Source organism: Colletotrichum paranaense, assembly GCF_030867605.1.
Source record: "Colletotrichum paranaense strain IMI 384185 chromosome Unknown Scaffold_1.1, whole genome shotgun sequence".
In the NCBI taxonomy this organism is placed as follows: domain Eukaryota; kingdom Fungi; phylum Ascomycota; class Sordariomycetes; order Glomerellales; family Glomerellaceae; genus Colletotrichum; species Colletotrichum paranaense.
In genome coordinates, this window is record NW_026848959.1 from 3,460,527 (window position 1) to 3,484,659 (window position 24,133).

The following is a 24,133-nucleotide window of genomic DNA, read 5'->3' on the forward strand; positions in this document are numbered from 1 at the left end:
TTTGTAGCGAGTTGGTAGAAGGTATCAATTGTATTACACCACAGGTGCGATGAGGCCACAAGTGGCAAAGCTGATGCTACTCTCCAAAATAACAAGGCCAAGGTTCTAGATTGCTCTTGCAATCAATCTGATCTGTCTAGACTGGATCTAGTTGTGCTTTTTCGTGCCCGGCTCTCTGGAGAGTCTTGAATGTGTTCTATGTTCCCTATGAAAAAAAACATTTCGCCAAACCCCAAGATGCTTCCCGTCGTATCCTGTTTGCAAATGAGTTGAGGGTGGTGGGTAGGTGGCTTGAAGGTGGGGGTAGGTTATTTGGGTTTCCGTGTCGCAGCAAAATTCCGTGAGCCGACTCCGTATAGGTGGTGTTCACAAGAAGAAAAAAAACACCCTCTCTCTCCAGTGTTCCTCCATAGTTGTTGCGCTGTGATTTCCCAATATTCCGTCATGTGTCAAAGGTCGTATCTCTCGTGTCATTACACCCCCCCAAGGTCGCCCCCAGAGTGATGTTGTGTTGTGGGTATATGGTTTTATAGTATCTGTAATTTGCTCAGGTCGAGTCCTCGGAAGCTTGGGCCTCGGCGGCCTTCTTGGCCTTTTGTCTTTCTTCCTCTTCGGGGGTGAGGGTCTTGAGCTGAAGGGCGTGGATGCCACCCTCGCGGGCCATCTCCTCGCGCAGGAGGGCGTAGACCATGCGGTGGCGGGCGGACTGCATCTTGGACTTGAAAGACTCGGAGGTAATAACAAGTCTGCGTGACGACTGTTAGTCAAAAGAGGTCTCGTACTGAGGAATAGCAGAGTCTGATTTGCCGTACCTGAAGTGTGTTTCCTTGGAGGTGCTACCAGCCATGGCCTTGTGGTGGCTATGGAGGTGGGAGTCGTTGTAGATTTCGAGGGTGGTGGGGGAGAAGGCGGCGGTCACCTGGAGTCGTTCGGTCAGCAACGTTGGCTCACAGACAAGAAGACTGTCTCAAGGGCAGGATATCGTACCTTGGACCGAATAGCATCCTCAACGGGGTTGGTGGAAGCCATGGTTCCGTGGGGTCTGGCAGCGCCCGAGAAGCCGAGGGCGTATCTTCGCAACATTGGTGTGTGTAGGTGTGTAGTTCCTCCGGTCAAGCTACTCCCAATCCTGCCGACAATGGGGCGGAATGTGTTCATGGGGAGTAGAAGAGGAGGAAGGAAAGAAGAGAAGAGGGAAGGAGGTTTTCAAGTAAAAAAAAAAGTAGGATGCGACGGTCTGCGGCGTGCGGCAGCGTGCGTCGACCGAGAAGCGGTAAGGAGGTATAGAAACTGGACAGGGGAGAATAAGAAAGCTGCCCTTGCGCTGGTGTGTAGTGTACGGATACCGGTGTGCGGTGTGGGTTGTGGTTTGCTGTAATTTGCTAGCCCAACAGCTTTTTTCGGTTTAGGTAGAGAGCGACGAGAGCGGGAAGCAGAGGAATGGAGCCGCTGCGCTGCTGCGTGTGCAAAAGGTACGGTGTGCAAAAAGTGTGACCCTGGAACTTGGGACTGGGAGCCGAAGCATGGATGATGGGAGATGGGGGTGGCGCTGGTGGGTTTGACGCTTGACAGAGGAAGCGAAGCAGAGGAGGGGAGAGACCGAGAGAGGAGAGGAACGACGAGAAGGAGGATGAGTGGATGATGGAGAAGAGACCCCGGCCCAGGTAAGGTACGTCGTGGAAAAAAAAGAAGGTAGAGAAGATTCGGTGTATCGGTGAGAAAAGAGCGGACATGCGGGATGGGCTTGGCAGGCAACATGGCACCTGCGTCCCGGCCAATCAGCAGGCCGGGGGCCTTGCCTCTGTCCTTCCGGTTGGTAACCGGAGGACCCACACCGGGGAGGCACTTCCAAACTTCCTTCCAGCACCACTGCACCACTGCACCAGACAGCGGTGCGATGAGACGGCCAGCATGTCCCATGGAAGTTCCTTCTCATCCCACTGTGCAGTATCTGTACATTCTTTTTCTCCCCTTTCCTTTTCCTTTTGGTCTGTGGTAGTCCATGTGTTAAGGTAGGCAAACCTTGCTTACCCTACGGACGCCTCCTTCCTCGTATTTTCTGCACTTTCCTCCGCGGACACGCGCACAATGCTACAAGCAAGTAAGATGAAGAGGGAAAGGAGAAAAAAAGAAGAAAAAGAGTCAGCCGTTGCCACTCATCTTCCCGGTTGGGTTGTATTTTTGGCCTCTCATGTTTTGGAGACATGACTGACTTCCAAGTTCCTCGCAGATTTTCCCCGCCGACCTCGTGTCAGTGTGTGAGGTGGTCGACCAAGTTAGCTTTGCTTTTGCAGTAAGTGCGTGTCAGTGACTCTGTCTCTCTCTGTTATGCCCACCGCCCTTTTTTTTGTTTTTCGCTTCCTAGAACCACCCACGCTGCATACTCCGTACACCTAGCTTACCAGACCCCGGGAGGCTTTACCGTCCCATGTTTCTGAGTGGTCCGAAGACGCTAACGCGCGTTGAGATTGGGTGGACCAACAAGAACACCTAGAACAACTGGGGAACGACGGAACACAGAGCAAGCAACAACAAACAGCACATGGGCACCCGACACACCTCCAGCCAGGTCCTTGGATGACTCCTCAGCCCTCGTGCCCTGCCTGTTGGCTCCATTCTGCTCACCGCGTGTTTCCTGAACGATGCCACAGACGCCTTTTGCGGCTTGCCATCCGTATCCATACCCGACCCCCAAAATTCCAACCCCCAACCCTCGTCACCACGCATCACAAAAGGCCAGAGGCGGTCCCTCTTCTTACTCGATAAGTACGGATAGACTTGGAGTGATGGAGCCTTGAGCCACGCAGCAAGTGGCAGGGCACCCATTCATCATTGGGCACCTGATCATCTAGATCTCTCGGTTCCAGAATACCAGCTGTTCGCTCACAATGTCGCCAATGCATGCGGGCGGGGAAACCAAGAGGACTCTTTGGGGAGAGCTTCCAGGCACCTTGCATGCATATCGAAGGTAGTGACGTGTGGTACGGTAACATTGTCGGTCGGCAGCGGGCAGAGATGCAGCAGACTCACCACCCTCACCACCACCAGTGACCACAACCAGTGACCACCACCACAACAGCCTAGCGAGGGAGCAAAAAAGTCGAGAGGACCGCAAGTATCTTTACCTTGGCACGCTTGAATACCTGTCATTGCTGTCAACCTCGGAGGTTTACCCACACGCTATACAATGGAGGGACGGATAGGTAGGCAGATGTAGGTGCCGCTTGGGAAACGTCGGCCGCTTCGAACGGTTCCCCCACCGCTAGACATCCTAGGGCCAGGAACGGATACATTGGACGTGAATCGACGCATCACGGCATCTAAATACCAATGCCTGATCCCAAGGCGCTGGGCCGTGAAAGCGCACCAACAACCCACGGTGCCACAGTCCAATATCCACGCAGGCGCACACACCATCTGACGGGTTTCCTCTCCGTGTATCTGGTCTTCACACCTTCAACTCCGGAGCTCCATAAAAGAGTCAAGCCTCAACTAGAGAGAAGGGAGCTGCTAGGATGTCCGGGCAAGCCACACTCAACCACCCAAGTTTTCCGTCCGGTCTTCGGCAGATCCTGCCGGCGGTCCTGCAGGGAGAAGTCCGATCCGGGACCTGACAGAAGCCAAAAAAATATTACCAGTTCATACCACACACACACGCACTCACGCACCCAACCTGCAATCCCACGCCAACAGCTGCCGCGACCAGATCCGAGGGCAACCATTCGCAACTCCCGGGGTCCGTTCCCCCCTTCCCCCCAATACCCACTCCGTCACAGCGCCGTGTTCCCGATCCTCCTTTAATCATAACGCAATTGATAACGACGCATATCTATTCCCCTCCTCCCCCCACCCCCATGTTGGCCTCCGGTTTGCGGAATGTAGCTCGACGGCCCGGCTGCTGCTGCTGCTGCCGAATATCCCCTTTCTCAGCCTTCGCCGCCGCCGCCGTCGCCGGTACTACAGCTACCGCAAGCTTCAACCTCTCCCGTCCCGTATCCCGATCCTTTGCTGCCGCGCGCGCTTCGCAATCCGCAAGAATGGCTTCAACAACGACATCCCTCCCAAGGATCCCTCTCTTCGAGGCCATTTCCCGGCATGACCCCGAGTCCACGGCTGTAATTCACTCCTTATCCGGCCGCCGCTTCAAGTACGGAGAGCTCCTGGGTGACGTGCGCCGCACGCGGAACAAGCTCTTAGACTCAGCGGGCAAGTCAGATCTTAATGGCGAGCGCATCGCATTCTTGGTAGAGAACAGTTACGACTATGTAGGTAAGCCATGTCGCATACCCCTTACACAACAGCTCTTAGACTCCTTTGGCTGTGACCCAAACAACGCGCCTCAATTCTCACACTTGCTTGATTTCTAGTGACCCTCCTCGCTGCCTTTGCCGCGCGGTCAATCGCCGTACCTCTTTCTCCAGCCTTCCCCGCCGCCGAGCTCCAGTATATTCTAAACCAGAGCGAAGCGTCGCTGCTCGTGTCTTCGGCCAAGTTCGCCGCAAAAGCAAAGGAGGTTCTTGCTACAGAGCTCCTCTCAAGCCCGACGCAAGTCGAACTACAGAAGCACCTCGGTGGCAGCGTGCATGAGCAAGTTGAACTAGATAATTCCGATGCCGACGGCGCAGGCATGATGCTGTACACTTCAGGCACCACCAACCGACCAGTTCGTTGCCCCCTTTCTGAACTTAAGTGGCAGCTCCGAGCATGATCGCTGATTCTCTACATTAGAAAGGTGTCCTTCTCCCCCAATCCGTCCTCACGGCGCAATCCAAATCCCTAATCGAAGCATGGAACTACACCCCCGCGGACCACCTCCTCCATGTCCTCCCCCTACACCACATCCACGGCACGGTCAATGCTGTCCTCACGCCGCTCCTGTCAGGCTCCACGATCGAGTTCATGTTCCCCTTCAACGCCGACGCAGTCTGGAAGCGCCTCGCCGCGCCCTACATTACCTCCAACGGTACAAACGGTACCAACGGTACCAACGGGGTCAACGGGGTCAACGGGACCAACAGCACAAACGGGACACACAAGAACATCGCAAAGGAGAAGATTACCTTCTTCACCGTCGTGCCAACAGTCTACTCTCGCCTCCTCGCAACCCACAAACTCCTCCCTCTCGACCCTGCGGAGCCCACACGAGAAGCCGTCTCCCCGCGCAACATGCGCCTCGCCATCTCCGGCTCAGCCGCTCTCCCGACGCCCATCAAGGAGGCCTGGAAGACTCTGTCCAAGGGCAACGTCCTCCTCGAACGTTACGGCATGACGGAGGTCGGCATGGCCCTCTCCTGCGGTCTCGATTTCGCCGACCGCGTCGACGGCAGCGTCGGCTGGCCCTTGCCCGGCGTCGAAGCCCGCCTCGTCGACATGGACACCGGCTTCGTCATCCCTCTCGGCGAAGACGTCGACCCCAAATCGGGCCGCGAGCGCTCCGGCGAAATCCAGCTCCGAGGTCCCACAATCTTCAAAGAGTACTGGCGCAACCCCGAGGCGACAGCCAAGGAGTTCGTCGAAGGCGAGGACGGCAAGGGGAAATGGTTCAAGACGGGCGACGTCGCCGTCCGGAGACCGGTCCCGAACGCGGGGCTCAACGCCGCGCAGGCGTCCTGGGCCAAGGGCGACATGTACTTTATCCAGGGCCGCAAGAGCGCCGACATCATCAAGACGGGCGGCGAAAAGGTCAGCGCCCTCGAGGTCGAGCGCGAGCTGCTCTCCCTCCCCGAGGTGGCCGAGGCCGCCGTCGTCTCCGTCCCCTCGGGGAAGTGGGGCTCCAAGGTCGGCGCCGTTGTCATCCTCAACACGGACGTCGTCCCACACTGGTCCCCGATGGCCATGCGGAGGGCCCTCCGGGATCGGCTCGTCAACTACAAGATTCCCCAGGTGCTCAAGGTCGTCGACCACATCCCGCGCAACGCCATGGGCAAGATCAACAAGAAGCAACTAGTCCAGGCCGTCTTTGAGGACCAGTTTAGCGGTGATGAATTGTAAGAATAAGTAGCTACTGGTGCGCGGATACTGCTCCACTCACCTCACAGTGTGAGATGCACATTTGCTTGTTTGACTAGGACATGGAGGAATGTTGCATAGAATTTAGACAAAATAATACCTTGTTGAGCATTTGACCCTCACTGCGCAACCTTTACGAAGTAAGATTGTAGTGATGAGGTAGAACTCAATAGGCAATGTTTTGTTATGAAGGAGAAGCATAATTAACAACCTTCATTTCATAAGGGTGCGTGCACCAGGGCATTCTGGCCTAAACCTAGGTATCTATTCCGGATATCTCGCATCCGCCTATGTACTATCGATCATGGCCGTCTAGAAGTTCCATAAAACCCATTGATCTCTTTTTTCGTTCTCAGCAAACGCCTTCGTCGAGCTCCAAGGACTGTCATAAGAGAGAACTTTTTCCGCCCCAGAGATGCGTTATCATCGATGCATAGCGTAGCATTGCCCCGTATTCCCCCCACTGGCATCAGGCAAAAAATAAAAAAAAGAAGTCGGCTGAGAAAGTGCAACGAGAAGTGATATCGTGCAGACGGAAGTCGGCCTTCTCGATAGGTAGTGGAGCCCATCGGTTCCAATAAAATGCGTTAGTGAGCATGTGGTGCAAGCTTGTGTAATTCGTTTCTGTGGTTCTTTTCAGAGGCTGTGTCCATCGCTTTAGACAGTGTGCTTGGCCTTTGCACGGCTGCTTCCGCTGTGTGCGCTGTCCGTGTGGCCGGAGAACTCGACAACCTCGTTGGCGGGGAGGTTCAGGATGTCCTTGAAGCGCTTGCCAATGTTCAGGAGGATGTCACGGCCCTTATCCTGCGAACGTCCCTTGCCACCAGCCACGTCTCCGTCACCACGGCCAGGAATGCTCTTGCCAATGGTACGGGTCCAGACACCAATACGGAAGAAAGCCTTGCGGACGTTGACGACAACACCCATGACCTCTCCGTCGTCTTCAGCCTCGAGGGTCTCGCCAATAGCGGCCAACATGACATGAAGCCAGAGATCGTCGATGGGGATGCTACGCTTCTCCTTGAACTGGTAGGACCACTTGCCGCCGTGCTTGTTCTGAGCATCCTCCCACTCGGGACGGACGCCGGCCTTGAAGAGATGGTAGTCGGACTTGAGGGCAAGCTCGGAGACAGGGGCGATGTTGTTCTGGTCAATAGTTAGTGAGCGACAAGAGGGGCCACAGGGAAGGAAGGTGCACGTACATAGACACCCCAAAACTCCTCGACTGAGTTGAAGGTGATGACCTCCTTCAGAAGGTCATTCCAGTTATCGCCCTACTCCACGTTAACATCTCGCCACGTGCCGTTCCCAATCGGGATAGACGAACCTTTCCGCTGGGTGGCTTGGTGAACCAGAGAGTCCACTTGTTCTGCAGAGGGTGCTTGACGTTGAAGTTCTCCTTGTCGTGGAAAACGGTAACGGGCTTCTCCGAGTCGTTCTCCTTGGTCTCGCTCTTCTCACCGCCCTCGGGGGAGATGGGAATGGTGGAGAGGTCGACCTGCTGGTCGGGGTTCGTGGGTGTTTGCACAGAAGTCGCCATCGTGAATGGATTTGTTGTGGTGCTTTCGGGCTGATTGCGGATCGGACCGATGAGGGGTAGAATAGGTCGTCAGAGGCGCTGGGAAGCAATCTCTGGAGGAAAAGGCGAGTTAGGCTATCTCGGAGGTTGAAGAAGCCAAAGGGAAAAGAGGTCGCTGGTCGCGGTTGTAAGGTGGAAGAGTTGGAAAGTGGGAGGGTTCCGCACGAGAGTGGCTGAAGGTTGTGGTGACGACGGTTGCTCGCTTCACTATTGGGAAAGTACTGGAGGGCGATTGCTTCCTTCCAGGTATTCGGATGTGGGGGAGATTCCGACGTTGCGCCAGGCAAGTCAGCAAGGATCGGAAAGGGCGGATTAGAGGAAAGATTAGAACGGGCGGTGACGTTCTGTTTTTTTCGTGGGGAGACGACGAGGTCGAGAAATGGGAAGTTGCGATGGGTTTTGCACTTTGCGAGGGATTGCGCGCAGCAAACAGAAGTCTGAGTCTGCGAGCGAGAGCCTTTCCAGTCGCAAAAAAATGCCCAAGCGGGCTTGGCCAACGGGAGGGGAGCAAGGCGTCGGAAAAGTGGGATACATCAAGGTGTACCTCAGTACCTTCTTGGTGGGCGAGGCCTAGGTTTTTTTTTTATTTTTTGCGCAGGGCACTTCACAATTACGACCTAGCACAACTGCCACACCAAGCACGTAAGGCAGATGCCCGCCCACTCAGTGAGGTGCGGTCCCGGGGTGCTAGTTAGGGCGAAGGAAAGCCCCCGACATGAGTGGGATTCTAGGTGAGCCCGGGGCCCGTTGCTCAAGGTGAGAGCGGAGGCGAGGTGAGCCTAGCCTGACGGGTACGGTCCCATTACCTCAGGTTATTCAAGAAGCGAAGGAGACGAAAAATCCAGGGCAAGGTCAGTCTGGTCCCATTCAATACCAGGTTTGCGGAAGTTTAAGCAGCCCAGTGGATGTCAATTGCTCCAATAGTAGCACTTGTCAGCCTACACACCTTGTAACTCCGTGTCGTGTTGTGAGGCTTGTTGAATGTCTGTCTTCAACGCCATGCAGTCCGTTTCGCCAGTGTTGAGTTGCCTTCCCTCCCTCCTGTCTTTTCAAGACTAGCGGTCTAATAGAAGTATTGAACTGTTCATGTTGACTTTTAGCTTACGTTGCCTGTCATTGCTCAAGGCTGATAAGTCAGATAACTTTTCTTTCCTGCCTTCAGATTCGACCACGTCCAACAGCTCAGACGAAGCTTCCGACTCCTGGGGTTGTGCTTGCTACTTTTCTGCACCTGTCATCCGGATTGTTCCTTTTATTTCCTGTTTCTATATCTCACCCATCTACCAGCTGTTTGCAGCCTTTCGCAGTCGTGACGGTCCTCTCCATACTCGGCCTGAACCGAGCGCCGCCTCCTGACCCCTTCTCCTTGCCCCTTCCTACGCCAAAAGACACATCCTTGTTTCGACATCACGCTTTTATCTGGCCTCGAAGCACTGCCATCATATTTTTGGCTTCAACCTGCGGGGGACCTTTCCAGAAGCTTTCCCTAAATCCTTCCGTTGCCAATCACATTCAATGACTTGAAATGTTATCATTTCTTATGAAGCTCCCATCCCCCTCAGCTCAGGTGACCTGCGAATTAGGTGGCCTGAGCAAAATTCCTTCATCTTGAGTCAAGCAACACGCAAGCTAGGCAATCTTTCCCGTCATCCCCTACCACCCTCTTCTGCAATCGAAAACTCAGGCGAGTCGAGCTCGGCTTGAAGCGGTGATGGCTCTAGGGTTCGTTTCGGCCAGGTCGGTCGCTTGTTTCAGTCATTGGACACTCTGCCCCACATGCGTCGAGGCTCTATTGACGTCGTCTCAATGAATAGAGGGACGGTCATTTTAGGAGAGCTGCATTGTGCTCCTGGACTTGAATGAAAGAAACAGGACACTTGCTCTACTTACTCTCATACTTTCCCATTACACCGTCGGCCAAGAGGTAGGAGGGGAACGCAGGGTGGAAGACGGATACGTTATCTTTGTTCAGCTACGTAGCTGCTAGGCGGCTGTATGCATCGCCTGTATCTCCTTGGGAAGTTCTATAATAGGCCCACGACACCAGGTGTCAACCTGTTGGAGACAAACAACAATGACATCGATGATAATGGTCGAGTGTTCTTTGTCCCGCGTCATCCCTTGGACTCTCAAAAGGACAGCGACCGGGAGTATGGAGCACAGCGGCCCGTTTAGATTGCAGAGCATGCTCGTATGACAACGCAGTTGAGCAAGCAGCGTGATACTCATAAAACCGAGGCGGCGCTGCGTGAGATGCGGTCGCGATGTACAGATAGCTGATGATCAAGGGCAACATCGTTTCTTGAGCAAGCTATCATAAATTGACGGTTTTCGACCATCTAGAATTTCTTCGACCGATCCATAAACACCCGTCAAACCTCTCGAGCATTACACTACGTTTGAATCGATCCTCAAAGCACTCCAGATGACACCAACGTACCCAGGTTCACATGGCCCGAATTGTAGCGAGGCTTGCAGTCCGACGGCGCAACAGAACAGGAAGAACATGAAAGCAAATCCATCAGCAACCAGAGCATTTGCGTCCAAAGACCTCAAAGAATTGAAAGGATTTTGCCCCGAACGACTCGTCCTGCAATGGGGCCTTCCACGTTCTTCGCTCACAGACGACTTCTTTACGCATCACTATGCCGCCATCATATCAAATATCAATCTCCACGCCAAGCAGATTTTCGAAGTTGGCGATGTTCCGCCTCCAGGACCCGTATGGTCCGTGGTAACTGGCGACCAGAGTTCGGAATTGGAACGTACTATCGAGAAAGTTGCCCGGCCAGATCCGCGAGACAAGAGCCCTTGGGATGATCTGATTGCCTGCGACTACAAACGGATAGTAGTCATGAGGGCCTTCTTCTTGAAGCTTTTCGAGGAGCAGATATTTTCACTTCAGCTATTTGGCGCAGACAACCAGCAGCGACTTTCACTGCTCCATCAGGACAAGCAGTTCATGAAGCACGAAGGTTGGTTCCCCCCCTCCCCTCCACCCTCATCCACGCAACCCCGAACAAGACACAGCAACTAACTGTCTACTAGGTTTCAGACGATCGGAGTTGAGAGCAAAAACGGTGAATATGCTACTAGAAGAGAATCATGGCCTGCCACCTCTGTTTTGGAAGCAAGTCGACTATTATACTATGAAGACCTTCTTGCTCATAAGGCCAATCCTGACCTGGGTGAGAATGACCTGGCCTGAGAACGGCCCGAACCCTTCTATCCGGTCAATTTTCCAGATGATTCACCACGACGTGGCTTACGCGGCTTGGCTTTCCGTCAACATTCGTCTGTCTCCCGAGGTTCTTCACTTTGAATGGCGCGAGCCCGACGAACTCTATGTGCCGGGTGACTTTGAGATCCCCGATCCAGGAGTGCTGCCAAGACCATCCAACGCCTTATTGAGCCCGACGTCTACTGGGTTTATCGTTTCGACAAGTCGATTCAGAGAGCCGCCGATAGAGCCACCGTTGTCGAGAGTGCTGATTTCCTTTGTCCCCGTCGTTCAGAGAGTCTCGCTCGTCGAGGGTGCCAATGGAGAAGAGCCCATTGGTAGCCAGAGGAGAAGGTTGTTGGAGTCTCGGACGGCCTACTATACCCTCTGGCGCCACACGGATGAGGTTGATTCATCGCCGCGCTCGCTTGTCGACCACGCATGTGAGATGAGGCGACCTAGACCGACATACTTCTCTGCGATCATCCGTCCATTGTTCTGGCAGCTTCTGATGTACATTTTGCTCATTCAACTCTTGAGATACGTCTATCAACTGCGGGATGAGTACAACAGGCGAAACCATGAGGGTGGGGCGGACTCTGCATACGATCCGTCGTCCGGTCGTGCTGGGACCTATGAGGGTGTTTAGGAATTTGGTTTTACCAGGTAGCTTTAACTGGGCCTGGAGTGGTGAATTTTCGGCGTTGATGGCGTGGCTTGTACATGAGGATCAGGCGGACCTCTGTTTGAGTTGACAGCTGAGCGAGCAACACAATGTGAAACTCCTTTCCAAATATCACTCAAGGGGCCAGACAGACATGTGAGCTGGTGTTGTTGATTTAGGGCAACACTGAGGAGGTTTGATGAAGAGGATCACTGCAAACTTGTAATGACCAGCTCTCTTAATGACCATGAACAAGAAAGATTAAAGATGGTCTCAGGGACACTCTAGTCGCCTCACTCAGCCAGCACTTCATCCAAGAAACAAAAAATAGACGTCCAGACTGGCTATGAGGTAAATTTGGCAAAAGAGATGCGTCGAGGGGGAATCGAACCCCCGGCTCCCCGACGCTGCTTTATGGCAACGGAGAATTTTACCACTAAACCATCGACGCAGATGATCAGATATCCGGAAATTGAAGCCGGACGAGCTGGTTGGAAGTCTGGTCGCGAGAGGGTAATTATATCCTGAGGGGTAAAGATGGCTATTGTGTGTGGGGAACGAGGGTTCGTGCATGAGGGTTTCTGTGGGCTCGCGAGTTGCGGTTTCCGGGGCGACTAACAGTTGCAAGCGGCGGCGGCTCCACCCGTCTTTGGGACTCCAAAGGCGTCGAAAAATTGTCCGACAAGGACAGATTGCCGCGGTTAGAGTGATTTGCGCAAGAGAGATGCTTAGATTCTATCTCGGCCGACATGTTCGGGATATTGTCGGGTTGTTTCTCTGCGTGAAAGACGTCGGCCGTTCGTCTGAATGGGCAAGCGAGAGCCAATCGTTTGGCAGGCATTGGCAAGTTGGGAAGGACCCCTCCAGGAACTCTCTGAGGGGCAACGAAATATACGTGCAGGGGGACCTGAGTTGGGGACGGTATCACGGCCAAAAAAAAAAAAGGAATACGCTTTTTTCTGGCTGGGCAACTGACCGACCGACTTCGGGGAGCCCGACATATCTGCATGAAGGTTCCTCTTTGACCGAGCAGTCGCGGAGACTGAGAACAGTTGAGTAGGTAACCACGACCACGGCAACTTGAGACTGATTTGCCGCTGGAAGGAAGGGGTCTCCCGTGGGATTGCCACAGAAAGCCGGGAGTCCACTGGTAGGCATCTGGGTTGCTTGTCCAAGTCGAGTCAGGCGGTGAGAAAAGCAATGTCATGGATGATGGACCAAGTACTTTCAAAAGCTGCTAAGCGCCGGTACCTGCACGAGGGAGGACGAGGAGTAGTAAGGTAAGCCCAACAAGGCATGTGGACGAGAGAGACGAGGGGGGAAGTTGCAGGTTGTTGAAAGTTAGGATGGGTAAGTATTTCAGTATCAATGACGGAATTCTTTGTCCGGGTTAGCAAACTATTACTTGAAGCCAAAGAAGACAATGTCAACAGCTTTTGTTGCTTTTGCAAAGTACCAAATTACAGCCAGACACCATCAAGAGGCTCTCAAACAGTCTCCCGAGTCGGGTGCAGAGCAGGTGGTTGCAACCAGCAGTTAACTCAACTTCGGCTAGGTACCTACCTTGCTCAACTCACAGTGACAGAAGAGAGTGGCAGTAAGCGAGAAAATGGCGGGCCGGGGTGCGATAAGATAAGAGACAGCCCACCAGCAAGGGCCACAGCGGGATGAAATGGCAAAAAATTCCTTCGCCGCCCTCGAATCTCTCGAATTTTTGTGGCATGGCCCGCGCGCTAGTAGCATGGTCTCAGCGCTGGAGGGGGTAGTCGAGGGTGGTCGTGGGTGGTTGGTGGGGCTAGGGGGACCCAGAAAAAAAGTCGAAATTGATTTTTTTTTTTCGGCCTTCACAAAAATCCTGTGTTGAGCGACTGGAGCGAGAGAAATTCTTCTTGAAAGGACCCCACGTCGCCCGCCCGCCCTCCTTCACATATCTTTCTCCTCCGCGCAAACCTCCCAACCTTCAATCCTCCCCCTCCCCCATTCACACAGGCCTTTTTTTGTCTTTGTGCATATCAAATCTCTCAAAATGGCGGACGAGGTCTACGATGGTGCCATTGGCATTGACTTGGGTGAGTTTTATTTTCCTGTTGCTGATGGACGATGCTTTTTTGAGAGGGGCGTTATTTTGTGGCGATGTCGGTCGCCGCTCAACTTTGAGGGGTTCGGTCACTTCAGGCATCACGAACAATGTCACTTCCGCCAACGCTGCAAAATATCGTCAAACATCAATCAACTATCACGGAAGGAGAGACTCGAGGAGGAGTTTTACAACCATCGAAAGAACGTGTCAGGCTGACCGAGTCCTCTCATCACAGGAACTACCTACTCTTGCGTTGCCACGTACGAGGGTACCAATGTCGAAATCATTGCCAACGAGCAGGGTTCGTTCACCACGCCCTCTTTCGTTTCCTTCACCGACAAGGAGCGTCTGATCGGTGAGGCCGCCAAGAACCAGGCTGCCATGAACCCCGTCAACACCGTCTTCGATGTCAAGTGAGTAGCCTCGCCGTTTTCTCCGTCTGCTGTTGCTCTAGATTCCTACTTTGGCCGGGGTGGGTGAGAATTTTCCCCGCCCAAGGAGGGGTAATCCGGAGCAATGGCAGAGAGCAGAAAAAAAAATTAGACAACTACAAATCGCTGACCAGCATTCTCTCACAGGCGTCTCATCGGTCGCCGCTTCGATGACCCCACCGTCAAGAAGGACATCGAGTCCTGGCCCTTCAAGGTCGTCGACGAGGGTGGCAACCCCAAGGTCCAGGTCGAGTACCTCAACGAGACCAAGACCTTCTCCCCCCAGGAGGTTTCCTCCATGGTTCTCCTCAAGGTGCGTTTTGCTCTCTGGTGATGAGACCGGAAATGAAAAGCCGGCGTCGCACAACTTCTGAAAATACGCAGTTTGCTAACCCCCTCAACAGATGAAGGAGATTGCCGAGGTCAAGCTTGGCAAGAAGGTCGAGAAGGCCGTCATCACCGTCCCTGCCTACTTCAACGACAACCAGCGTCAGGCCACCAAGGACGCCGGTGCCATCGCCGGTCTTAACGTTCTCCGTATCATCAACGAGCCCACCGCTGCCGCCATTGCCTACGGTCTTGGTGCCGGCAAGTCTGGCAAGGAGCGCAACGTCCTCATCTACGACTTGGGTGGTGGTACTTTCGATGTCTCCCTCCTTAACATCCAGGGCGGTGTCTTCACCGTCAAGGCCACCGCTGGTGATACCCACTTGGGTGGTCAGGACTTCGACACCAACCTTCTTGACCACTGCAAGAAGGACTTCCAGCGCAAGACCAAGAAGGATCTCTCTGGCGACCCCCGTGCCCTCCGTCGTCTCCGCACTGCTTGCGAGCGTGCCAAGCGTACCCTTTCCAGCGGTGCCCAGACCACCATTGAGATCGACTCTCTCTTCGATGGCGAGGACTACACCACCCAGATCACCCGTGCTCGTTTCGAGGACCTGAACGCCAAGGCTTTCAACGGTACCCTCGAGCCCGTTGCCCAGGTTCTCAAGGATGCCTCCATGGAGAAGTCCGGCGTTGACGAGATCGTCCTCGTTGGTGGCTCCACCCGTATCCCCCGCATTCAGAAGCTTCTGTCCGAGTTCTTCGACGGCAAGAAGCTCGAGAAGAGCATCAACCCCGATGAGGCCGTCGCCTACGGTGCCGCCGTCCAGGCCGGTATCCTCTCCGGAAAGGCCACCTCCGCCGAGACCGCCGACCTTCTCCTGCTCGACGTCTGCCCCCTGTCCCTCGGTGTCGCCATGGAGGGTAACATCTTCGCTCCCGTCGTCACTCGTGGGCAAAATGTTCCTTGCTTGAAAAAGATATGTCCCCCTTGTTTTCTCATCCCGTTTCCTGACTTGCTCAACTTTCTCGATTTTTTCTTGGTGTTTTCGCCCATTCGCGACTATCGTGGTGATGGGCACTCTGCTGGCGATGATACCTTCCTCATCCGTGGCAGTGCCTTCCCTCATGCGTCAATTGCATGGCAGGAGGAGAGCACTCTTCTTTCCGCGTTCTATTGACCCGCTGTCAAGACTAAAAAGCTAACATCCCCATTACAGAACCTTCACCACTGTTGCCGACAACCAGCAGACCGTTCAGTTCCCCGTCTACCAGGGTGAGCGTGTCAACTGCGAGGACAACACCTCCCTGGGTGAATTCACTCTTGCTCCCATTCCTCCCATGAGAGCTGGTGAGGCCGTCCTCGAGGTCGTCTTCGAGGTCGATGTCAACGGTATTCTCAAGGTCACCGCCACCGAGAAGACCTCCGGCCGCAGCGCCAACATCACCATCTCCAACTCTGTTGGCAAGCTCTCTTCCTCCGAGATTGAGAACATGATCAACGGTACGTTCTTGTCGACAACCACTGCATGATGCACATATTAATTCCTCCCTAGACGCCGAGAAGTTCAAGACCAACGATGAGGCTTTCAGCAAGCGCTTCGAGGCCAAGCAGCAGCTTGAGTCCTACATTGGCCGTGTTGAGGAGATCATCTCCGACCCTACGCTGTCCCTCAAGCTCAAGCGTGGCCAGAAGGACAAGATCGAGCAGCAGGTCTCCGAGGCCATGGCTGCCCTCGAGATCACCGACAGCGGTGCCGACGAGCTCAAGAAGCAGGAGCTCGCTCTCAAGCGTCTCGTGACCAAGGCTATGTCCTCCCGATAAATACTTCAAAACATGTGAGAAAGATCTCTAGTGTTTTGTTCGCGCGGAGGATGTTTACGGCTTTGATGAGGCCGCTTCAATGCGGTGTATCTGGTTCAACTTTCTTGCGTTTGGGTGGCCGAGCAGATTACGGCCAGGCAGGATGCGAATAATTTGGGTCAGGTGATATCAAAAGGCACTTAAAAGTTCCTCCTTTCTTCCCGCCGCCTTCCTCCCCATATACCTCCACAACCCCTTCACACACACACGACACGACACTGGCATGACTCTCGGGCGAGTATGAATGCCTACCAGGTGCCGTCTTCTACGGCTTTCATAGAACTGTAGAAAGGATCAGGGCGACATGAAATGAAATTACGTCTTACTTCAATTTGGTCCGACACCATGAATGATGCAACGACGTGTTGCGACGTGACATGATTGTTGCCAACCAATCTGCGTCTGAGATTTACTAGTCGAGACATTCTCATCGCCATTCCCTTCAGTATCCTCGTCATCACTAGTGTCCTCAATGGTGTTCCCAATGGTTTCCTCATTGGCGTTCTCATTGACGTTATTACCAACTTCCAACATCGCTGATGGTTTATTCATTAGTGAACATTCAGCAAGATGAGGACACTCGTCCGAGATGCCTTCTAAGGTAAGGTAGTGTCAAAGAATGGCCCTTGAATACGGTAGTGGATGACGGAGGGATATCAAGGTAGTAGCACGCGGTGATACATGTATATCGGCGATGAACCGGTATGTTTTCTTGTCCTTCTTTCAGTGGTGGTTCTTGTACGGCCACTCTTTATATTAGCATGTGTTGATTAGGTCGAAGCATGTCGATAGGCGTCTGTGAAGCAAAGCAGCGGCCAGTGTAGTCCGTTGTGCACGTTATAGAAAGTTAAAGGCTTCAGTGTGGTCTCGTCTAACGCGGGATCGGTTCTCTATACTTGACGATTGAGGAAAGCGCTCTGGCGATTGGGCCTGATGACGGACAAGCTGGTAATAAGGGGTCCGGGAAGCTTCATATTGAGGTTGAATGTTTTAGCTACGGACTTTCATCAGAGACGATTGCCTGGTGCATCGAATTGCCCAGGTAAATCATGTTGTTTGACCTGTTCGTTTTGATATCGTCTCCCGCTTGTGGGTGTTAGGTTTGCCTGGACTACGCTCCCTTCAGAGGAGATGCGCTGTGAGTTCATTCGTTTCTGGTGAGAAGCCGCGATGCAAGGTCCATACAGAGCAGCCCCAGTGCCTTTCCGTCGACCTTTCCATCAAAGGATATATCCCAGAACTATGATCAATTCAAATTTTGCCTTGCGAACTCGCTGACCCCGGGCGACGAATCATATTACACGCCTAGACGGATACTCTTTATCACCAAATCCGCCACAAATACCTTCAAGTACGACCAAGAATGAATGTGGGCTGGGCAGGACATCTCCCTTCTCTGGGATGGACATGCCGGTTTTCGAGCGTCCCGTAAGTCAAGCCATACACGCGCAGACAAGATTCAAAGATGCCCAAATGTGGCGGATCAGAAATCGCGTTCGGGCATTTGTAGCGGATGCAGGACTTGCTTATCGATTGGTTAAGGCTAATGGAGGGAAGTGGTGGTGTGTAGGTAGACAACTTGTCGACGTGGGCAGCGAACTGCTCGTCTAGTCTACAATGATGAAGAGCTTGAAATTTTAGGCCCAGATGATTCTGGCGGCGACGCGGACGCGGAGCTTTTGATTTGAGCTCCGAATAACATCGTGCCATAAACGGGGCCTCTCACGCGATTGAAGATGCTCGCACTTGCAGCGAAACCTGACAGTCTTGGCGAATATCCAGCTTTCCTTCATAGCCTCCTCTGCAGTAGTGAACTCGTCGTGATTCATCTCGCCTTAGAAGTTCCCACGTACGATATCCAACGAGGCTGTTCACGGGAACTTACAGGCTGGCAGGTCGGGAATGAAAACGGACGTGGAAAATAGCTGAGCCATTCCAAATTTAAGGGCTGTTTCCTGGGAATCGTAAGTCGAGAGTTCGAATCCCTCGGGAAATCGCTGTTGGCCTAGATCAGGGATAATGTGCTTGATGCTACCTATACAATTCCCAGTAACACCACTCCATGCCTTAGGCGACAGAGGAAGGTTCATAGGGACCAACAATGCTTCCTCTGTCACCGACCACGAGTCGAGATGCTTGATCGGGTGACTGCCTCGGTGATGCTCCCGAGGCTTTCAGGCGGCGGTGTTTTGATTCATCATGTGGTCAACCAAACTTCTCTTTTCTTTTTTTTTCACTTCTTTCACAAACGGAAGGTGCGAAAGGGAGCTCGGTGTGGTTGTACCTTAAAATGGCGAAAATAGACAGCACAGATAGATCTAACAATGCGATATCTGCTTGGATCGATTGTCAACAGAAGAAGGCGCTAGGTATGTTCCAAGTAAATGTTTCTTACACCTCGTCCCAAATGTTTGTTGCATCGACGCCGTCTTATACCACAATGTGTTGCTCAAGTATTCCCCGCTCATCCGGAATATAGTGCTCTTCCACCTTAAGAAGCCAGCAAATGAGGAGATTATATCTATTATCATTGCCTCCCGTAGACTCTCGATGCCTCTGAGCTCCATCAACGACATGCCACATAGGATGGTGTGAAGTCGAAATAGAACTGACCAGGGCAGAGGCACGATGGCATGGAGTTCGATCGCCACAGTGGGGCCGACTGACCTCGCAGCCAATCACGTAATCAATAACCCCATCTTCTGCCAGTCCCAGTGTCACTACTACCCTCATTCCTCATCCATACGACATCAGCATCAGGAATACCTAGTGTCTTGCCGATCTAATCTGATAGAAGGCTTTTCTTCTAGAAGTCTTTCATGAGGCTACAAGGCATCTCCTGTTGATCTTACCTTGTCACCGACCATGTCGGGAACCCGCCAAGATGGCCTCCCGCACCTTCGACCAGTTCTTTGACCTTCCCGTCGAGATCCGGGACCAAATCATATCCTACCTCTGCGTACTCCCAAATCCAATCCAGATAGGTCCCACAGAATCCTCCGAGATCCCCTTCCCGCACGACCTGCTTCTCGCCCACCCGCTCCTCTACGCCGCCGGCTCTGCCCTCTTCTACGAACAGAACCGCTTCATCCTCAACCTCCAAACGGGGCCCCGCGCCGCCGTCGAGCGCGCCATCTGCGACGGCGGCAGCCCCTGGCTTCTTGGTAATCCCCAGGCCCGCCGCCGTGTGAAGCACCTCGAGCTCTCGCCGGGTCGCCTGGGCAACGTCTTCCAGACCCACGTCTCCCCGGCCGTGGCCGATATGATCCTGAACGGCTCCCTGCGGCACCTCAGGCTCGTACTGTATCCTACGAGCGCCGACAAGATTGTCTTCAATCAGAGTGCCGCCGACGCGCAGTCGCGGAGGGCCGCTATTACGCGACGTGACGACGCTTTTGCCCACTCCAGGCCGTTTCAGGCTCTGTTGCGGCTGCTGGCTGATCCGGACTTGGAGACGGCTGATCTCTACGTTGACCCTATTCATCGCGACTTCTGGTGTGAATTCCACGAAGGCGTGGCGTGCTGTAAGGGACAGCGGAAGGGGCCGTGGCAGCTCATTTCGATTGACTGGAGAAGGCTTGCCGCTAGTTACGGTCAGGATCACGAGCTCAGCATCGTTCGGGTGGTTGTTTGATTGCTCAGTGGCATTTTGGGAACCCTGTCTTCAAGATTATGACGGCTGGGATTGTTTTTAGTCATTCGGTTGCATCGGTATCACGCTGCAAGGCGCGAGTTGTATCAATTTGCTCTTCAGAGTTGTCAGCAAGAATAAAACTCGTCCATCGACGCCTACATGATTAGGCGCCAACTTCCTTCAATAGAATGCAGTGCGACAACAATACTTTGAAGCCATCTTGCTTCTAGTCCCTGGGGAAAGTCCAGGGTTTGTGCTTGCTGGAGCTTGCGTGATAAGTCATAGCAAACGGTCCTCGAAACCTCGATTCGGCGGAGGTTCTGCCTTCGAGTATGGAGATGCGGCTGAGCACACGTATCCACGGCCTAAAGTACACCAACGAAATGCAAGACTTATTTCAGGCAGCAATCAAAGAAAAAGGCAAAAAACAACGGGAGCCGACCGAGAATTGAACGCAGGAGTCCTGAAGAGTACGGAGCATCACGCACTAGTCAGCATTTCACGGCTTTCACCACTCGGTCACCAGGCCCGATATTTGTTATTAGAATGGAAAGGGAATATGTTGCCTATAATGACTACGGCTTCGAATATTGAGATTGAGGTAGGACACAAAAAAGAATAGGAAAGGGACTGGGGTATATACTCTTGAGGCAGGCAGGCACCATGGTGAGCTTCCTATCTAGACCGGTGTAAAATTGGGTCCTCCACGTGACGACGTTCGTTTTCTCACCACATCTCAATAGTCTGCAGAGCCCTCTTTCCATCTCTTGCTAATTTTGAGTACTGGAGACGAGTGCTTTGGCTACCGAGAATTCGAAATTCTGTTGAGGATACTTCCACTCAGCAAATGCTTGCAAATAACCTCCCCATGGCCATAACAATAGCTGTCGAAGGATCTAAACACGAAAATGGGGGAAACATGTGTATCTTATTGATATCCATGACTGTCATTCACTAAGCTCAAGTTTGTGAAAAAGACCTCGACGCTGGTTTTTTGACAATAAGATGGTTGACTGCACCATGCTGTTGGGATACCAATACTGCAAAGGTAGAACGTCATGAGATGAGGTAATCTTATTCTCCAGTTTGCTTTGCGATCTTTGTGTCGTTGAGTTAGTAGACGGATGTTTCTATCCCATTGGAATCGTTTACATGCAGGATTCAAATCTCATCTGACAACATTGCAGCCCCCAAGGCTTACCTACAGCTGCTTGACAAACGGAAGTCGCGCCTTACGGGCTATGGTAATGGCCCTCATCGTGACGGGAATCCAGATGACGAAGCTCTAGAACCTATGTTGAATTTATCAATCCGAACGAGGTGATAAATGAGCTCTATAATGAAGCACAACCAAGTTCTTAAGCAAGCTCTCGCATACGGTTTGACCTAGTATTCATTCTCTTAAACTTTGATCCGGGAATCTATTGACGCCACACGGAAGGCAGCCACGTCTGCGGCCGGAGGAATGTCGCCTGGTGGAAGAACGCTGGTTCTTCCCCATCGGAGAAACTCACTCGCCAGGGGATTCGGGAGACTTCCGCTACTGATTCTATACCATCAAGGACAGACACCTTGCCCTTCGCCTCTCTGAGAACCGCTCGTTGCCGAGGTTTATTCGCACCGTATCAAGCACATGAGGATGACGATTGAAGACTGACTGTATAACCCATTCGCCGTGTCGATTGGTCTGGGTGTAGTATAGTTAGGGCCAAGTCCCCTACTAGCGACACGAAACATTCTCCTGAGAGCACCCTCGTTTTCGAGAAGCCGAGCGGCGGTGTGTTGCTGGTCTCCTGCTGCCTGCAGTTCACCAAGGAAAGGTATGATATACTAAGGAGAAGCATAAGACTGTTGACCACGCTGAGGTCGCACATACAACTGTTGTTGCCATAAAGTACCTCGATGGGGCACAACACACAAGAATTTGACAATCCAAACCCTTCTCTGTACATTGGTAACCCAGACGGTAAAATTGGTACATCACTTTCAGTAGATCCCAGTCTGCTCTTTAGGAAAGCAGAACGCCTCTTGGATTTACTACCTTGAGTCTTGATAGTAGGCGCCGCGGTAGGCTAGCTACGAGTAATCTTTGCTACCCATACTCTGCCTAAAAGTATCCCTGCATCATCTTTCCGGCCCTGGCAGCGTTGATCAGTTCAAGGCGAACGTAGCCAGACTGAACTCGCCGTCCCAGACACATGTGGTCTAGAGAGACGGCTTATGCATGCTCCAAGCGAGTTCACCGATGGCTCTGGCCCGGGCCCCGACCCCGGCATGGCCCCGAGTGGGGCCGTGATTATTTCCGGAGCGGCCTATTTTATCCATAGAACTGGCCACGGGCCATGTCTTCCCCTTCCCCCGTCTCCAAAAACACCAGAAACCCCCCCGACGGCCCCCCGACCCCCCGAATCCACAATTCCGTTGCCTCAGGTCTAAGAATGGCCCCCGAAACGAGGGAACGAGCCTCACGCCGTGTCCGAATGCTACGCTATCTCCTCTCCAAGACGGGAGGATCTTTACATAGAAACAAAGATCTCCCCCAATGCTCCCTCCCTAGGTAGTCATCAAGTCCACCCCCCTTTGTTGCGCCGCAAGGACCGTTTCGCAGAGGCCAGCGCATCCAAACCGCCAAGAAGATAGATTGCTTCAAAACCTTGTGGATCAGCAATACATCCCACCCCAAGAAAAAGGCCCCCCCACGCCCTGGCTTTCTCGAGTCTCAGTGTCTGGGGACCCCCAATTGCCATTGTCGCTCGAACAATAAGTCAGCTTGGCGTGAAACCTCACGAATCGGCTGCTGTCCCGGGGGGCCTTCCAGTGGTTATAGCGCCTTTTTGCCTGGTCATCGCGCTTCATCTTAGGTTCTCTGGTCGGCTATAACCGTACGGACGGACTATCGTGCACCTCGCTGTAAACGCTTGCTACTATTTCGATAAATCATCAGACAAGGAGGCACGGTAGACTTGGGACGACAAGCGGCCGGCATTGCACATCTTTCGTCCCGTCCAATCTTGGCGCGTGTCGGAGGGCCGGGCCCGGCCCGCTCGCCGCTCGAGTTTGCCTGCCACGCTGGTCTTGCCACCGCGGTTGGTCAGGTACACTGCGAAAACCCCCCATTCTCGAGTTGCAAACTGTATGCTTCCTTTCAGCATCTCTGTGCGCCGTTCAAGGGGCACCTTGATAGGTGCAGTCGTCAAGTCCCAGATAAGATGCCACATGCCAACGAGTACCAGCATATGTTTGGACAAGCAGGCAGGCAGGCAGGCAGGCAGGCACACAACTCGTCTCATCATCGTTTGTGACGTCAACAGAGGCTCAGATTGTATCATCCACGGACAATCCGTAGAGCTTCTCGCTCATCTCTTTCTCGCCTATGGTGGCCTCGGGTGCTAACCCTCTCAACTCGACTCAGTCGCGGGTTGTATCAAATCTGAAGCCCAAGGACTTTCCAGAAGCGGTAATTGCGAAGCAGGGTTGGAGGGCTCGGCAGGCCTGCCAAGGGCGGTCACATGCCAGATGCAAAGCCCCGTCGATCTTCCTTCTCGTCCCACCTAAACCTTTTCGCTTTCTTCATTTACCTGACATCGGTGACAGGTGACCAGCGTGTCGGAGATTGAGCAGAAGCCGACAAACAAAACATGCCAGTGAAATACGTGTGTGCGCAAAAGGGCAGATTGGGCGCGCATCCCAAACAATCTAGCCAAAATTGCCAGACTAGATAGGAAGCAAGGTAAACCCCAAGTTGGTCACGCAAGATAAGAGCTTGACTCGCAGACAGGCGAACCAGATATGACGTCCGCATAAGTGCCAGAGTCGTCTCCGAAACTCTCTCAATTGTCTTCTGGCACTCTTCAGCAGCAGGACCCTCTCTCCTTGGGAATTTCGCGAACCAAGTCCGAGTCTCTTGCGCGACTGCGATTAAACTCCAGGTGCTAGCAACCTCCCCCTTCTCCCGAGTCCCCCCCCCCCCCCCCCCCCTTCTTTCATAGAGAAACTCTAAGGTAGACTAGACTCTGATACAACCCTTCTCTACCCACGCCAAGTTTGCACGTCATAATTACCACCTACAACAACACCACCTTTATGGCACATTGTGAGAATTGAGAAGAATCACCAAGGAATCAAAGAGAAGGGGGAGAAAACTAGTCTGTGAAACTATCGAACCCGCTCAGCCTCGGCATAGACCAGGAAATCAACGCACCGTGACACCCCGGTCGTGATACCCAGTCTCTACCCCACGTGCGTCTCGTCGAAAGCAGATGTCTGTCTCTCTCTCTCCCCCGCCTCCCAGGAAATCGACCCTCGGTGCCCCCTCCCCCTCCATT

At 53.2% G+C, this 24,133-nt stretch overlaps 9 protein-coding genes across 9 annotated transcripts; 4 read left to right on the plus strand and 5 right to left on the minus strand.

The window, feature by feature from the left end:
- Positions 1-547: 547 nt before the first annotated feature.
- CPAR01_01225 (BolA-like protein) lies at positions 548-1,158 on the minus strand (the record flags this gene model as incomplete). Its single annotated transcript, XM_060485514.1, has 3 exons — positions 548-746; positions 813-919; positions 988-1,158. The coding sequence occupies 3 exons, from the start codon at positions 1,156-1,158 to the stop codon at positions 548-550; spliced, it is 477 nt and encodes a 158-aa protein (XP_060356371.1).
- A 2,879-nt stretch (positions 1,159-4,037) lies between these two features.
- CPAR01_01226 (AMP-binding enzyme) lies at positions 4,038-5,991 on the plus strand (the record flags this gene model as incomplete). Its single annotated transcript, XM_060485515.1, has 3 exons — positions 4,038-4,269; positions 4,368-4,663; positions 4,729-5,991. 3 exons carry the CDS (start codon positions 4,038-4,040, stop codon positions 5,989-5,991), a joined length of 1,791 nt encoding a protein of 596 aa, XP_060356372.1.
- Positions 5,992-6,666: 675 nt separating this feature from the next.
- Positions 6,667-7,549, minus strand: CPAR01_01227 (eukaryotic initiation factor 4E; the record flags this gene model as incomplete). Its single annotated transcript, XM_060485516.1, has 3 exons — positions 6,667-7,155; positions 7,212-7,283; positions 7,337-7,549. The coding sequence occupies 3 exons, from the start codon at positions 7,547-7,549 to the stop codon at positions 6,667-6,669; spliced, it is 774 nt and encodes a 257-aa protein (XP_060356373.1).
- Positions 7,550-9,638: 2,089 nt separating this feature from the next.
- Positions 9,639-9,884, minus strand: CPAR01_01228 (uncharacterized protein; the record flags this gene model as incomplete). Its single annotated transcript, XM_060485517.1, has 1 exon — positions 9,639-9,884. The coding sequence occupies one exon, from the start codon at positions 9,882-9,884 to the stop codon at positions 9,639-9,641; it is 246 nt and encodes an 81-aa protein (XP_060356374.1).
- Positions 9,885-10,013: 129 nt separating this feature from the next.
- Positions 10,014-11,457, plus strand: CPAR01_01229 (uncharacterized protein; the record flags this gene model as incomplete). The annotated part of the gene is made up of 2 exons (XM_060485518.1): positions 10,014-10,563; positions 10,637-11,457. 2 exons carry the CDS (start codon positions 10,014-10,016, stop codon positions 11,455-11,457), a joined length of 1,371 nt encoding a protein of 456 aa, XP_060356375.1.
- Positions 11,458-13,498: 2,041 nt separating this feature from the next.
- CPAR01_01230 (hsp70-like protein) lies at positions 13,499-16,135 on the plus strand (the record flags this gene model as incomplete). The annotated part of the gene is made up of 6 exons (XM_060485519.1): positions 13,499-13,541; positions 13,788-13,965; positions 14,131-14,296; positions 14,388-15,442; positions 15,531-15,814; positions 15,867-16,135. The coding sequence occupies 6 exons, from the start codon at positions 13,499-13,501 to the stop codon at positions 16,133-16,135; spliced, it is 1,995 nt and encodes a 664-aa protein (XP_060356376.1).
- Positions 16,136-19,058: 2,923 nt separating this feature from the next.
- CPAR01_01231 (uncharacterized protein) lies at positions 19,059-19,808 on the plus strand (the record flags this gene model as incomplete). The annotated part of the gene is made up of 1 exon (XM_060485520.1): positions 19,059-19,808. The coding sequence occupies one exon, from the start codon at positions 19,059-19,061 to the stop codon at positions 19,806-19,808; it is 750 nt and encodes a 249-aa protein (XP_060356377.1).
- A 1,625-nt stretch (positions 19,809-21,433) lies between these two features.
- On the minus strand, positions 21,434-21,682 carry CPAR01_01232 (uncharacterized protein; the record flags this gene model as incomplete). The annotated part of the gene is made up of 1 exon (XM_060485521.1): positions 21,434-21,682. The coding sequence occupies one exon, from the start codon at positions 21,680-21,682 to the stop codon at positions 21,434-21,436; it is 249 nt and encodes an 82-aa protein (XP_060356378.1).
- Positions 21,683-22,732: 1,050 nt separating this feature from the next.
- Positions 22,733-23,101, minus strand: CPAR01_01233 (uncharacterized protein; the record flags this gene model as incomplete). Its single annotated transcript, XM_060485522.1, has 1 exon — positions 22,733-23,101. One exon carries the CDS (start codon positions 23,099-23,101, stop codon positions 22,733-22,735), a length of 369 nt encoding a protein of 122 aa, XP_060356379.1.
- Positions 23,102-24,133: the final 1,032 nt, after the last annotated feature.